We start from the raw sequence: 12027 nt of genomic DNA on the forward strand, positions 1-12027 counted from the left end.
TTACGAGGATGTTGCCAGGACTGGAGGGCCTGAGTTACAGGGAGAGGTTGGCCAGGCCAAGTGTTTATTCCTTGGCATGTAGGAGAATGAGCGGCGACCTTATAGAAATGTTTAAAATTATGAGAGGCACAGATAAGGTGGACGGTAACAGTCTTTTCTCCAGGGTAGGGGAGTCCAAAACTAGGGGGCAGAGGTTTAGGGTGAGAGGGGAAAGATTTAAAAGGGACCTGAGGGGCAACTTTTTCACACAGAGGGTGGTGAGTATATGGAACGAGCTGCCAGAGGAAGTGGGTGAGGCAGGTACAACAGTATTATTTAAGAAGCACTTGGATAGGTACATGGAGGGGCGGGGCTTGGAGGGATAGGGGCTGAACGCAGGAAAATGGGACTAGCTGGGTGGGCACCGTGGTCGGCATGGACTGGTTGGGCTGAAGGGCCTGTATCCGTGCTGTATTGCTCTGATTCTAAACACATCTGCTGTCAGTGTGGGTTAATACACCTCGGGATGTGAATAGGAAGTCTGAACATCCTGAAGAGAGGGTCAGTCATAGAGAAACATTCTCACTCCAACAACTTCTGCTGCTGTTTAACAAGGGTTCACTTCCACCCCCAGGACCACGTTAGGAATCATGCTTTGACTGTTGCCCTCATACACTAGAATTCAGTTTTGTTGTGTGATTAACACCTGTGGTTGACATTCTGAAAGGTGGCTTTTGGTGAAATGGCCAGAATTTATTAGCCAATGCCTTTTACTACCGCTGATTTAGTGTCAGATAACCAGGCCTTGATGTGGTTGGTAAATTGTTAATCTGATTGATTTTCTGCTTTTGTGTATGTTAGTTCCCAGATTTGTCTCTGGATGAACAAGGTCCACAAATGCTAATCTGAGACCCGCCCAAGCACCTTATCATCTGGAGAAGCCAATAGATGGTGGTGTCCTGAATTGAGCCCACACCATCCACATCAACTCATGTCCACTGAGAATTAAATACCTTTCTCCCCCGTGGGAGAGATATCAAAAACAAGAGGGCATGGGTTTAAGGTGAGAGGAAAGGATTTTAACTGAGAATTGAGGTTTATTTTACTCAGAGAGCGGTTGATATCTGGAATGTGCTGCCAGAGGAGGTGGAATCCAATACTAATAACCAGGGACAAGAACAGGGTTTGTGTCGAAAACCAGGATAAGAATGTTATGAGTGAGGAAGTCATTCATGCTGCAGCTGTGTAAAACTTGAGTCAGACCGCACTTGGAGTATTGTGTGCAGTTCCAGAAGCCCCATTGTAGGAAGGATGTGGACAGGGTGCAGAAGAGGTTCACCAGGATGCTGCCTAATTAGAGGGTATGAGCTATAAGGAGAGGTTGGACAAACTTGGGTTGTTCTCCCGACAGTATCAGAAGCTGAGGGGAGACCTAACAGAGGTTTTTAAAATCATGAGAGGCACAGATAGGGTAAACAGTCAGAATCTGTTCCCCAGGATAGGAATGTCAAATACTAGAAGACATGCTTTTAAGGTTAGAGGAGGGAAGTTTAAAGGTGACATGAGGGGCAAGTTATTTACACACAGGGAGCGGTAGGTGCCTGGAATGGGTTATCGGGGTGGTGGTGCAAGGAAGCAGTTTGGTGGAGTTTAAGAGGCTTTTAGAGACATGAATATGAAGAAAATGGAGGGATGTGGATGATACACAGGAGGAGGACATTTAGTATAAACTGGTGTCAAGATCGGCACAACATTGTGGGCCGAATGGCCTGTCCAGTGCTGTACTGTTCTGTATGTTCTATAAGTTGGACTGAATGGCCTGTTTCTTTTATTTAATATCTCCATTTTGAAATATTTTGAAAAATGGACATCTCTTTATAGTTTGTCATTTTGATGGGTAGGACAAAATGTGAATTATGTCAAACACGCTCTAATCCAATAGAGGACTAGATATTGGTTTTGGTCACAGTCTGTGTTAAGTAAGTGTGGCCATGCATTTCTCCAAGAATTAGGTTTGGATTATAGTGTTCATTTCAAAGGGAGTCAATGTTAATCCAAGCATTTAAAAACACAGCACTGGCAAACAAAATGCAAACAAGCCAAACCTGGGACCCTCTGCCAATTGGTTCCTTTGGGGGTAACAGTGGAGAGAAACACAGATTAGACCACATTAGACCATCATTCTGCTGAACAGGCATGCAACACAAGTTCAAACCTTCAAATGTATGAATAAAGAAAATCTAAATTCCAACGTTGGGTGTGTGTTTGAAAGTTTGAGTCCTGCAGCGTGGACATAATATAGTATTCAGCAGGCACACACTCAGGACTTCGATTGTGCTAAGTAGGCACATTTCAAGTCCAAGTTCAGGGCAGACCCTCAGGTTAATGTGACGTAGGACACAACAACATTAAAACTACATATTTCTACCATGCCGTCTAAAGAATATCAGATCACATCATCATATTTTCTTATGACACAGAAGGAGTCCCTGTTTGCAGTCTCATTCTGAGACACTTGAATGGACCTCTCATAGGATAAAGATGAACTCTTGATCTCCCAATGTACCTCATCATGGCCCTTGCACTTTATTTGTCTGCCGCTAACTGTAACACTATATTCTGCATTCTGTTTTTTTTTCCCTTTTGTTCTACCTTGATGTACTTGTGTCTGGAATGATCTGTCTGGATGGCACGCAAACAAAAGCTTTTCACTGTACCTCGGTAATAATAAACCAATTACCCCATTTATTGCCCTGTAATCCACTCTCTCTCTCATGCCCATCAGCTTCCCCTCGATTCGCCTGACACCCACCTACACTAAGGGTATATTATAGCAGACAGTTAAGCTACAACCAGCAAGTCTTTGGGATGTGGGAGGAAACTGGAGCACCCGGGGAAATCCATGCGGTCACAGAGAGAATGTGCAAACTCCACACAGACAGTGCCCGAGTCCAGGATTGAACCCAGGTCGCTGGAGCTCTGAGGCACTGGTGTGCCACTGTGTCGGTCCAGTATCCATAGAACCATACAGCACAAAACAGGCCCTTCGGCCCACCGTGTCGTGCCGTCCATCAGACCACCCTCACACTACCTAACCACTTCCTCCCGCATATCCCTCTATCTCACGTTCCTCCATATGCCTATCCAACAAGCTCTTGAACCTGTTCAATGTATCTGCCTCCACCACCACCCCAGGCAGTGCATTCCATGCACCAACCACTCTTTGGGTGAAAAACCTCCCTCTGACATCTCCCCTGAACCTCCCACCCATAACCTTAAAGCCATGACCTCTCGTCTTGAGCATTGGTGCCCTGGGAAGGAGGCGCTGACAGAGTATCTATTCCTCTCAATATTTTATATACCTCTATCATGTCTCCTCTCATCCTCCTCCTTTCCAGTGAATAAAGCCCTAGCACCTTAAGCCTCTCCTCATATTCAATACCCTCCAATCCAGGCAGCATCCTGGTAAATCTCCTCTGCACCCTCTCCAACGCCTCCACATCCTTCCTATAATGAGGCGACCAGAACTGAACACAGTACTCTAAGTGTGGCCTAACTAGAGTTTTGTAAAGCTGCATCATAACCTCACGGCTCTTAAACTCAATCCCGCGACTTATGAAAGCCAACATCCCATAGGCCTTCTTAACTGCTCTATCCACCTGTGAGGCAACTTTCAATGAACTGTGAATATGAACCCCCAGATCCCTCTGCTCCTCCACACTGCCAAGTACCTTGCCGTTTACCCTGTACTCTGCCCTGGAGTTTGTCCTTCCAAAGTGTACCACCTCACACTTCTCCGGATTGAACTCCATCTGCCACTTGTCAGCCCAGCTCTGCATCCTATCAATATCCCTCTGTAAGCTCCGACAGCCCTCCACACCATCCACAACACCGCCTATCTTAGTGTCGTCCGCAAACTTACTAACCCAGCCCTCCACCCCCTCATCTAAGTCATCTATAAATATCACAAAAAGTAGAGTTCCCAGAACTGATCCCTGTGGGACACCACTAGTCACTGCCTTCCAATCCGAGGGCACTCCCTCCACCACAACCCTCTGCTTTCTACATGCAAGCCAATTCCTAATCCACACAGCCAAGCTTCCTTGGATCCCTCGGCCTCTGACCTTCTGAAGAAGCCTACCATGAGGAACCTTATCAAACGCCTTACTAAAATCCATGTAAACCACATCCACCACACTGCCCTCATCAATCTTCCTGGTCACCTCCTCAAAGAACTCTATCAGGCCTGTGAGGCAAGATCTTCCCTTCACAAAGCCGTGCTGGCTGTCCCTAATCAGTCCATGATTCTCAAGATGTTCATAAATCCTATCCCTTAGAATCCTTTCTAACAGCTTACCCACCACAGACGTGAGACTCACTGGTCTATAATTCCCTGGCCTATCCCTATTACCTTTTTTGAACAAGGGGACCACATTCGCAACCCTCCAATCCTCCGGCACCACCCCCGTAGACAACGAGGACTCAAAGATCCTTACCAGCGGTTCAGCAATCTCCTCCCTAGCCTCTCGAAGCAGCCTGGGGAAAATCCCATCAGGCCCCGGAGATTTATCTGTCTTAATATTATTTAACAACTTCAACACATCCTCTCTCTTGATATCAACAACCTCGAGAACATTAACCCTACCAGCACTCCCTTCCGCATCATCAAGACCCCTCTCCCTGGTGAATACCGAAGAGAAGTACTCATTGAGAACTTCTCCCGCTTCCGCCGCCTCCAGGCAAATTCTCCCACCTTTGTCCTTAATCGGACCTACCTTTACCCTAGCCATCCTCCTACCCTTCACGTACGTGAAAAAGGCCTTGGGATTTTCCTTAACCCTACTAGCCAAAGCCTTTTCATGTCCCCTTCTAGCTCTCCTCAGCCCTTTCTTAAGTTCCTTCCTCGCTACCCTATATTCCTCACGGGCCCTGTCTGAACCTTGCTGCTTATACCTCACGTATGTTACCTTCTTCTCCCTAACAAGTCGTTCCACCTCTCTCGTCACCCACGGTTCCTTCACCCTGCCATTCCTTCTCTGCCTCACCGGGACATATTTATCCCTAACATCCTGCATAAGATCCCTGAACATCGACCACATCCCCATGGTACATTTTCCTTCAAAAAGGACATCCTAATTTACACTCCCAAGTTCTCTCCTTATAGCCTCATAGTTCGCCCTTCCCCAATTGAAAAACCCCTTGTCCTCTCTGCACCTGTCCCTGTCCATGACAATTTTAAAGGTTATGGAGCAATGGTCACTGTCCCCCAAATGCTCACCCACCAATAGATCCTTCACCTGTCCCGGTTCATTTCCTAAAACTAGATTTAACATGGCATTCCCTCTAGTCGGCCCGTCAACATACTGCGTCAGGAATCCCTCCTGGACACACTTAACAAATTCCGTCCCATCTAAACCTTTGGCACTAAGCAGGTTCCAGTCTATATTTGGGAAGTTGAAGTCTCCCATTATAACAACCCTGTTATTTCTGCTTCTCTCCAAACACTGCCTGCCAATCTGCTCCTCTATATCTCTACTGCTACCGGGGGGCCTATAGAATACTCCTAGTAGAGTAACTGCTCCTTTCTTTTTCCTTAACTCCACCCATACGGATAGATTGTTAAAGTTTAAGAACACAAGAAAACAGGAGCAGGAGTAGGCCACCAGGCTCCTGAACTTTGCCCCACCATTCAATATAATCATGGCTGATCGATGCTGGCCTCAACTCCTCTAATACCGCCATGGAGCTGTACAGCATTCGGCCCATTGCTGCCCATCATGCCTATCTATGCTAACCCCACTTGCCTGTATTAATTCCATATGATGCCCTGCTCATTCAAGTACCTGTCCAGATGCTTCTTAAATGCTGTTCCTGCCTCCACCACTTCCTCTGGCAGCTCACTCCAGCTATCAACTACTCTGAAAAACGTATCCCTCGGATCCCCTTTAAAGCTCCTCCCTCTCACCTATGCCCTCTAGTATTAGACACCCCTACCATGGGAAACAGACACTGGATATCTACCCCATCTACATCAGTTCCCCATAATCACCAAGCCAATTTTGGATCCAATTAGCCAGCTCACCTTGGATCCCATGTGCCTTAACCTTCTGAACCAGCCTACCAGAATCAGATTCTTCGTGACTGCATCAATGTGTTGGACTCAGGATAGATCCTCCGAGACACTGACGCCCAGGAACTTGAAGCGTGCCAGAGTGTGTCAAATACCTGCCTTGTTCGTGACTCTCCACTGGTGAAAACATCTCAACAGGTGTTGGAGCTGGAGAGGGTGACATAGAACAGTACACAGCACAGGAACAGGCCCTTCGGCCCACCATGTCTGCACTGACCATGATGCCAATCTAACTAATGCTATTTGCCTGTAAGAGTCTGTCATTGTAACTAAGAATAAATGGATTCTGAATACTTAATACTGCTTAGAGGAAATAGGGTGATTACACCTTTGCTTCAGAATTTCTAACTTTAAAGCAGGGTCGAATGTAATTGAGAACAGTGTCTGCTAATGAGAACCTTAACTGTAACATGGGTTATTACTCAGGGCCATCAGCACCAGTATGAATAGACCATTTGAATCCTGACATATGTATGAAGGAATCACGCCCAATATTAAGTTAACTGGATGTAGGAGTTTGAGGAGGTTTGGTCTGTCACCAAAGACTCTTACACATTTCTACAGATGTACGGTGGAGAGCATTCTGACTGGTTGCATCACCACCTGGTATGGAGGCTCCAATGTGCAGGATCACAAGAGGCTGCAGAGGGTTGTAGACTCAGCCAGCTCCATCACCGGCACAACCCTCCCCACCATCGAGGGCATCTTCAAGAGGCAGTGCCTCAATAAGACAGCATCCATCACTAAGGACCCTCACCATCCGGGACATACCCTCTTCTCGTTACTACCATCGGGGAGGAGGTACAGGAGCCTGAAGACCCACACTCAATGTTCTAGAAACAGCTTCTTCTCCTCCGCCATCAGATTTCTGAACGGTCCATGAACCCTACCTCGTTATTCCTCTTTTGCACTATTTATTTATTTTTGTAATTTATAGTAATTTTATGTCTTTGCTCTGTACTGCTGCCACAAAACAACACATTTCACAACATACAAGCCAGTGACAATAAATCTGATCTTGATATACAAATGTAGGGGTCCAGGGGAGAATGTCTTAACACGATTCTCTCCTTAATCTTCAACAGTGATTCACTTAGTCATAAAGTAGGAAAATTCAGTACTAACTTGTTTTTCCATTCAGTATCAGTCTTGGCTCGGTGTTTGCGAGCAGCTCTTTGTTTTTCTTCCAATCTCTTCTTTTCTTCACTGGCTAAATCTGTAGAACAGCAATATTCACACGTGCTCTCACGTAACCAAATGAGAGGTGCAGGAAAATGACAGCTCTCAGCTTTCCAGCTCAATCTTTCAACAGCTATCCATGTACTTAATGAGTGCACCAGACAGGAAAATCAGATCAACAGTTTCTAGCTCTTCTATTGTAATTTCCACTGGAAATACAGTCACTTTCCACAAACTAATGCATTACTGCTATTACGTCTCCTGAATTAATGTCACTTTGTACATGGTTGAGCAAACAGACCCCCGCTGTGAAACAACACAGGGGTTGAAGATGGCCCCTTGTTCAAGGTGATCCAGTTGGCAGGATTACGGCTAACGTCACTGTGACAGATGCCAGTCTTACAGCCAGTGTTATTGTGACAGATGCCAGCCCTTGGAACGTAGGAGAATGAGGGGTGACCTTATAGAAGTGTTTAAAGTTATGAGAAGCATAGATAAGGTGGACAGTAACAGTCTTTTCCCCTGGGTTGGGGAGTTCAAAACTAGGGGGCATAGGTTTAAGGTGAGAGGGGAAAGATTTCAAAAGATTTCAATTTGAGTGTTTGTATTTCAAGGCTATATAAATGTCCAAAGTGTGTACCGTTTTGGTCGCCCTGTTATAGGAGAGACGTGGTTAAACTGGAAAGAGCACAGAAAAGGTTACGAGGATGTGCCAGGACTCGAGGGCCTGAGTTATAGGGAGAGGTTGGCCAGGCTGGGTCTTTATTCCTTGGAGCGTAGGAGAATGAGGGGCGACCTTATAGAAATGTTTAACATTATGAGAGGCACAGATAAGGTGGACGGTAACAGTCTTTTCCCCAGGGTAGGGGAGTCCAGAACTAGGGGGCATAGGTTTAGGGTGAGAGGGGAAAGATTTAAAAGGGACCTGAGGGGCAACTTTTTCACGCAGAGGGTGGTGAGTATATGGAACGAGCTGCCAGAGGAAGTGGGTGAGGCAGGTACAATCATTTAAGAAGCACTTGGATAGGTACATGGAGGGGCGGGGCTTGGAGGGATAGGGGCTGAACGCAGGAAATTGGGACTAGCTGGGTGGGCACCATGGTCGGCATGGACTGGTTGGGCCAAAGGGCCTGTATCTGTGCTGTATTGTTCTGTGACTACTTGATTGTAGGTAACTCACCTGCAGATGAGTAACTGGTGTGAAGATGAAGTTTTGTGAAGAGTTGGCACAGAGCTGTACGGCATCACTTGTCACAGACCTGTTCTGTTTATACTGCAGTACTGTCTCCTGACATGACTTCATTCTCTGCCTCAAGCACTGATACACAGGTGGCAATGAAAGTGAATGCCTGTTACCGTTACTAAACACTGCCTGGGCCAATCAATTTGTTTTTAAATCAGCAGGTTGGAGGGATAATTGATACAACCTTTAAATTGCTGGATCGTATGGATTTTACCCTGGACATCACATAGGCGAACTTAAATCCAGCTACACTCAGATCAGTGACAGAGAGAAGTTATGATAGGTGCAGGAAAGGGGGAAGCAGATGCAAGTTTGACTGCAAACTCACTGGGCAGCAGAGTGTTTGCTTTTCCGTAGGGATCACTTCTGTAAGTTCTTCTCACTGCCTCGGTAAAGCAGCCAACATAATCAAAGACCCCACCCAGCCCGGACATTCTCTCTTCTCCCCCCTCCCATCGGGCAGAAGATACAAAAGCCTGAAAGCACGTACCACCAGGCTCAAGGGCAGCTTCTATCCCGCTGTTATAAGACTATTGAACAGTCCCCTAGTACGATAAAATGGACTCTTGACCTCACAATCTACCTCGTTATGACCTTGCACCTTATTATCTGCCTGCACTGCACTTTCTCTGTAACACTATACTCTGCATTCTGTTATTGTTTTCCCTTGCACTGATGTGATGAATTGATCTGTACGATCGGAATGCAAGACAAGTTTTTTACTGTACCTCGGTACAAGTGACAATAATAAACCAATTTACCAATTTTTATGTGAATGGGAAACAGGTAAACACACAGACACAGTTGTGCAAAAGATCATAACAGTAAAAGGAATTGAAGTGCTCTTTCCATTTGTTCATGGAGTTACAGAGTGAGGCAGCACGGAAACAGGCCCTTTGGCCCACCGAGCTCATTAAACAGCACTCACACTGACCCCACTTGATTCTCCCCACATTCCCATCAACCCCTCCAGATTCCACCCCTCACCTATACACCAGGGGGCAATTTACAGCGGCCAATTACCCCACCAACCCATACGTCTTTGGGATGTGGGAGGAAACCGGAGCACCCGGGGGGAACCCATGCAGTCACAGGGAGAACGTGCAAACTCCACACAGACAGCACCGGAGGTCGGGATTGAACCTGGGTCATTGGAGCTGTGAGGCAGTGGCTGGACCACCTAGGCTACGGTCCAAATGTTGATGGATGGCATCAAGCTGTTTGAGCAGCACCTTTCTGGGTAATTGGAGAGTATCCTCTCACATAGACTTGTACCTTATGGATGGTGGGAAACCTTTGGGAGCATCGGGAGGCCAGTCACTTGCTGCTGGATACCCAACCCCTGACACGCGGCTGGCTCAGCTGAGTTTCTGGCCATTCATAGCCCTTGGACGTTGATAGTGGGAGACTGTGATCGCATTGCCATGGAGCATCGAGGCCGTTTGGTTAAATCCTCTCCTGTTGGAGCTGGTTATTGCCTAGCAAGTAAGGCATGAATGTTACTTGCCACATATCTGCTCCCGTCTCGGATCCTTGCTGAGGGATTGCAATGGAATTGGAGGTTGTGCAGTCAGTGAACATCAGTGCAATCACTTCTGATGTTATGATGGAAGGAAGGTCACTGATGAGATGGGGACTTGCCCTGAGGAACTTTGGCCACTATGGGAAGTCCCAGCTTCTTCAGTCTCTTCTGACAACTGAAATTCCCTGTTTCCCCAAATCATCTACGTAATCTCTGCACCCTCTCCAAGGCCTCGGCATCCTTCCTGAGATGTGATGCGTAGAACTTCCTGCAGAGGTTAACGGGTAGCTTCAACTGTGGAAAAGAGCGATCCAGTGGAGAACTGTCCCTGTGATGGGCCTGGTCCTGTGGTGTTTGTAGTTCCCTCACCCAGTGGTGCAAGACGGGAGGAATGGCAGGAGGCCAAGGGTATGGAAAGCCATTTAGTGGAAATAAGGTTGCCGAAGGAACCAAGGAGAAGGCTAATAGCAATAAGACCGTGATGGATAGTGCAAAACCGGATAAGAGGATGGTCCTGCTTTAATAGGAATAACAGGTGGAACTTAACTCAGACCAGTGTGAAGTGATGCACTTCTGGAACACAGGGCAGGACCTACATGGTAAATGACAGGGCCCTGGAGAGTGTTGTAGAACGGAGAGACCAAGTACACAGTTCTCTGACAGTGGCGACACAAGTAGACAGGGTGGTGAAGGCGGCGTATGGCACACTTGCCTTCACGGAGTACGAGAGTTGGGACCTCAGCAGTTCAAGGTGTCGGTGAGACTGAAGGGCTCGAGCTAAAAGGAGAGACTGGACAGGCCGGGACTGTTCTCTCTGGAGTGAGGGAGGCTGAGGGGGGACCTGATAGAGGTTTATAAAGTCACGAGGGGCATAGATGGGGTAGATAGTTGCAGTCTTTTCCCCAGGGTAGGAGAGTCTAAAACAAGGGCATTGGTATAAGGTGAGAGGGGAAAGATTTAAAGTGGACCTGAGGGGCAACTTTTTCCATACAGAGGGTGGTGGGTGTGTGGAACGAGCTGCCAGAGGGAGTGGTTGAGGCAGGTACAGTTACAATATTTAAAACACATTTGGACAGGTACATGGATAGGAAAGGTTTAGAGGGATATGGGCCAAACACAGGCAAATGGAACCAGCTTGGATAGACATCTTGGTCGACATGGATGAATTGGGGCAAAGGACCTGTTTCCATGCTGTATGACTCTAATTGTGAATTTGCGAGGATCTGGATTAGCTGCATAACTGAAAGTTCCAACAGTGAGGGAGTATATGGGGAAAATCCAAGAATCTCAGGTGTGGAGGGAGGGGCCTTATCCAATTTCCTACCTTGTGCCTGTTCATCCATCACTCCCCGCCCTCCTCGCAGCCCCACTTGCTGAACACCTCGAGGCTTCAACAACATTTGTAATTTGTTTCCAAATAATTGCACTGTTTGTCAGCTTTACTGCAGGCATTCAAATTCCATGGACTTCAATCCTGCCACTCAGAATGCAGCAGTAATGAAGACCACGTTCCCTTTCTCTGGAACTTCATGCCCGATCATACCTATATCTCCATTTTCCATTGCTTTAATGTCAGGTCGCAGGCGACAGTCAGTGGGAGCAATGATATTCTCCATTTCCTTATCCAGCTCATTCAGTGACATTGCAAAGTTGGTGAAATTGTACATCTGGAAAATGGGCCAAAAAATTTCAATTAAAATCAATTAGAGCCCTACACTGCAGAAACGGAAACTACTGACTTTTAGCATCTGGATTTTGCAAGGTAGAGAGAAGAAAGCACTGTCTTGGGCAAAGAAAACACAGAATTAAACATTAACTGGTCTTTATTATTATGAAGGTGTCAATCACCCTTCCAGCTGGAGACATAAATAGCAGGTCCAAGGAAGAAAAACTTGGATTGTTTTCTCTGGAGGTTGGGAAGTCATGTTCCAGCTGTATAAAACTTTGGTTAGGTCGCACTTTAAGTATTGTGTG

At 46.7% G+C, this 12027-nt stretch overlaps 1 protein-coding gene across 9 annotated transcripts in view; it reads right to left on the bottom strand.

Annotated features, from left to right (window-relative positions):
- Window positions 1-12027, bottom strand: part of LOC127574547 (oxysterol-binding protein-related protein 1-like) — a 212593-nt gene that overhangs the window by 6060 nt on the left and 194506 nt on the right. For 8 of the 9 annotated variants that reach the window (XM_052023612.1, XM_052023613.1, XM_052023615.1 and 5 more), the window contains 2 exons: window positions 11597-11720; window positions 7235-7325 (listed from right to left, as the gene is read on the bottom strand). In XM_052023612.1, the coding sequence (XP_051879572.1) occupies window positions 7235-7325; window positions 11597-11720 (215 nt within the window). The remainder of the gene's footprint in view (window positions 1-7234; window positions 7326-11596; window positions 11721-12027) is intronic. The other variant, XM_052023614.1, reaches the window with a different exon arrangement.

This window comes from Pristis pectinata, chromosome 9, assembly GCF_009764475.1.
Source record: "Pristis pectinata isolate sPriPec2 chromosome 9, sPriPec2.1.pri, whole genome shotgun sequence".
NCBI lineage: Eukaryota > Metazoa > Chordata > Chondrichthyes > Rhinopristiformes > Pristidae > Pristis > Pristis pectinata.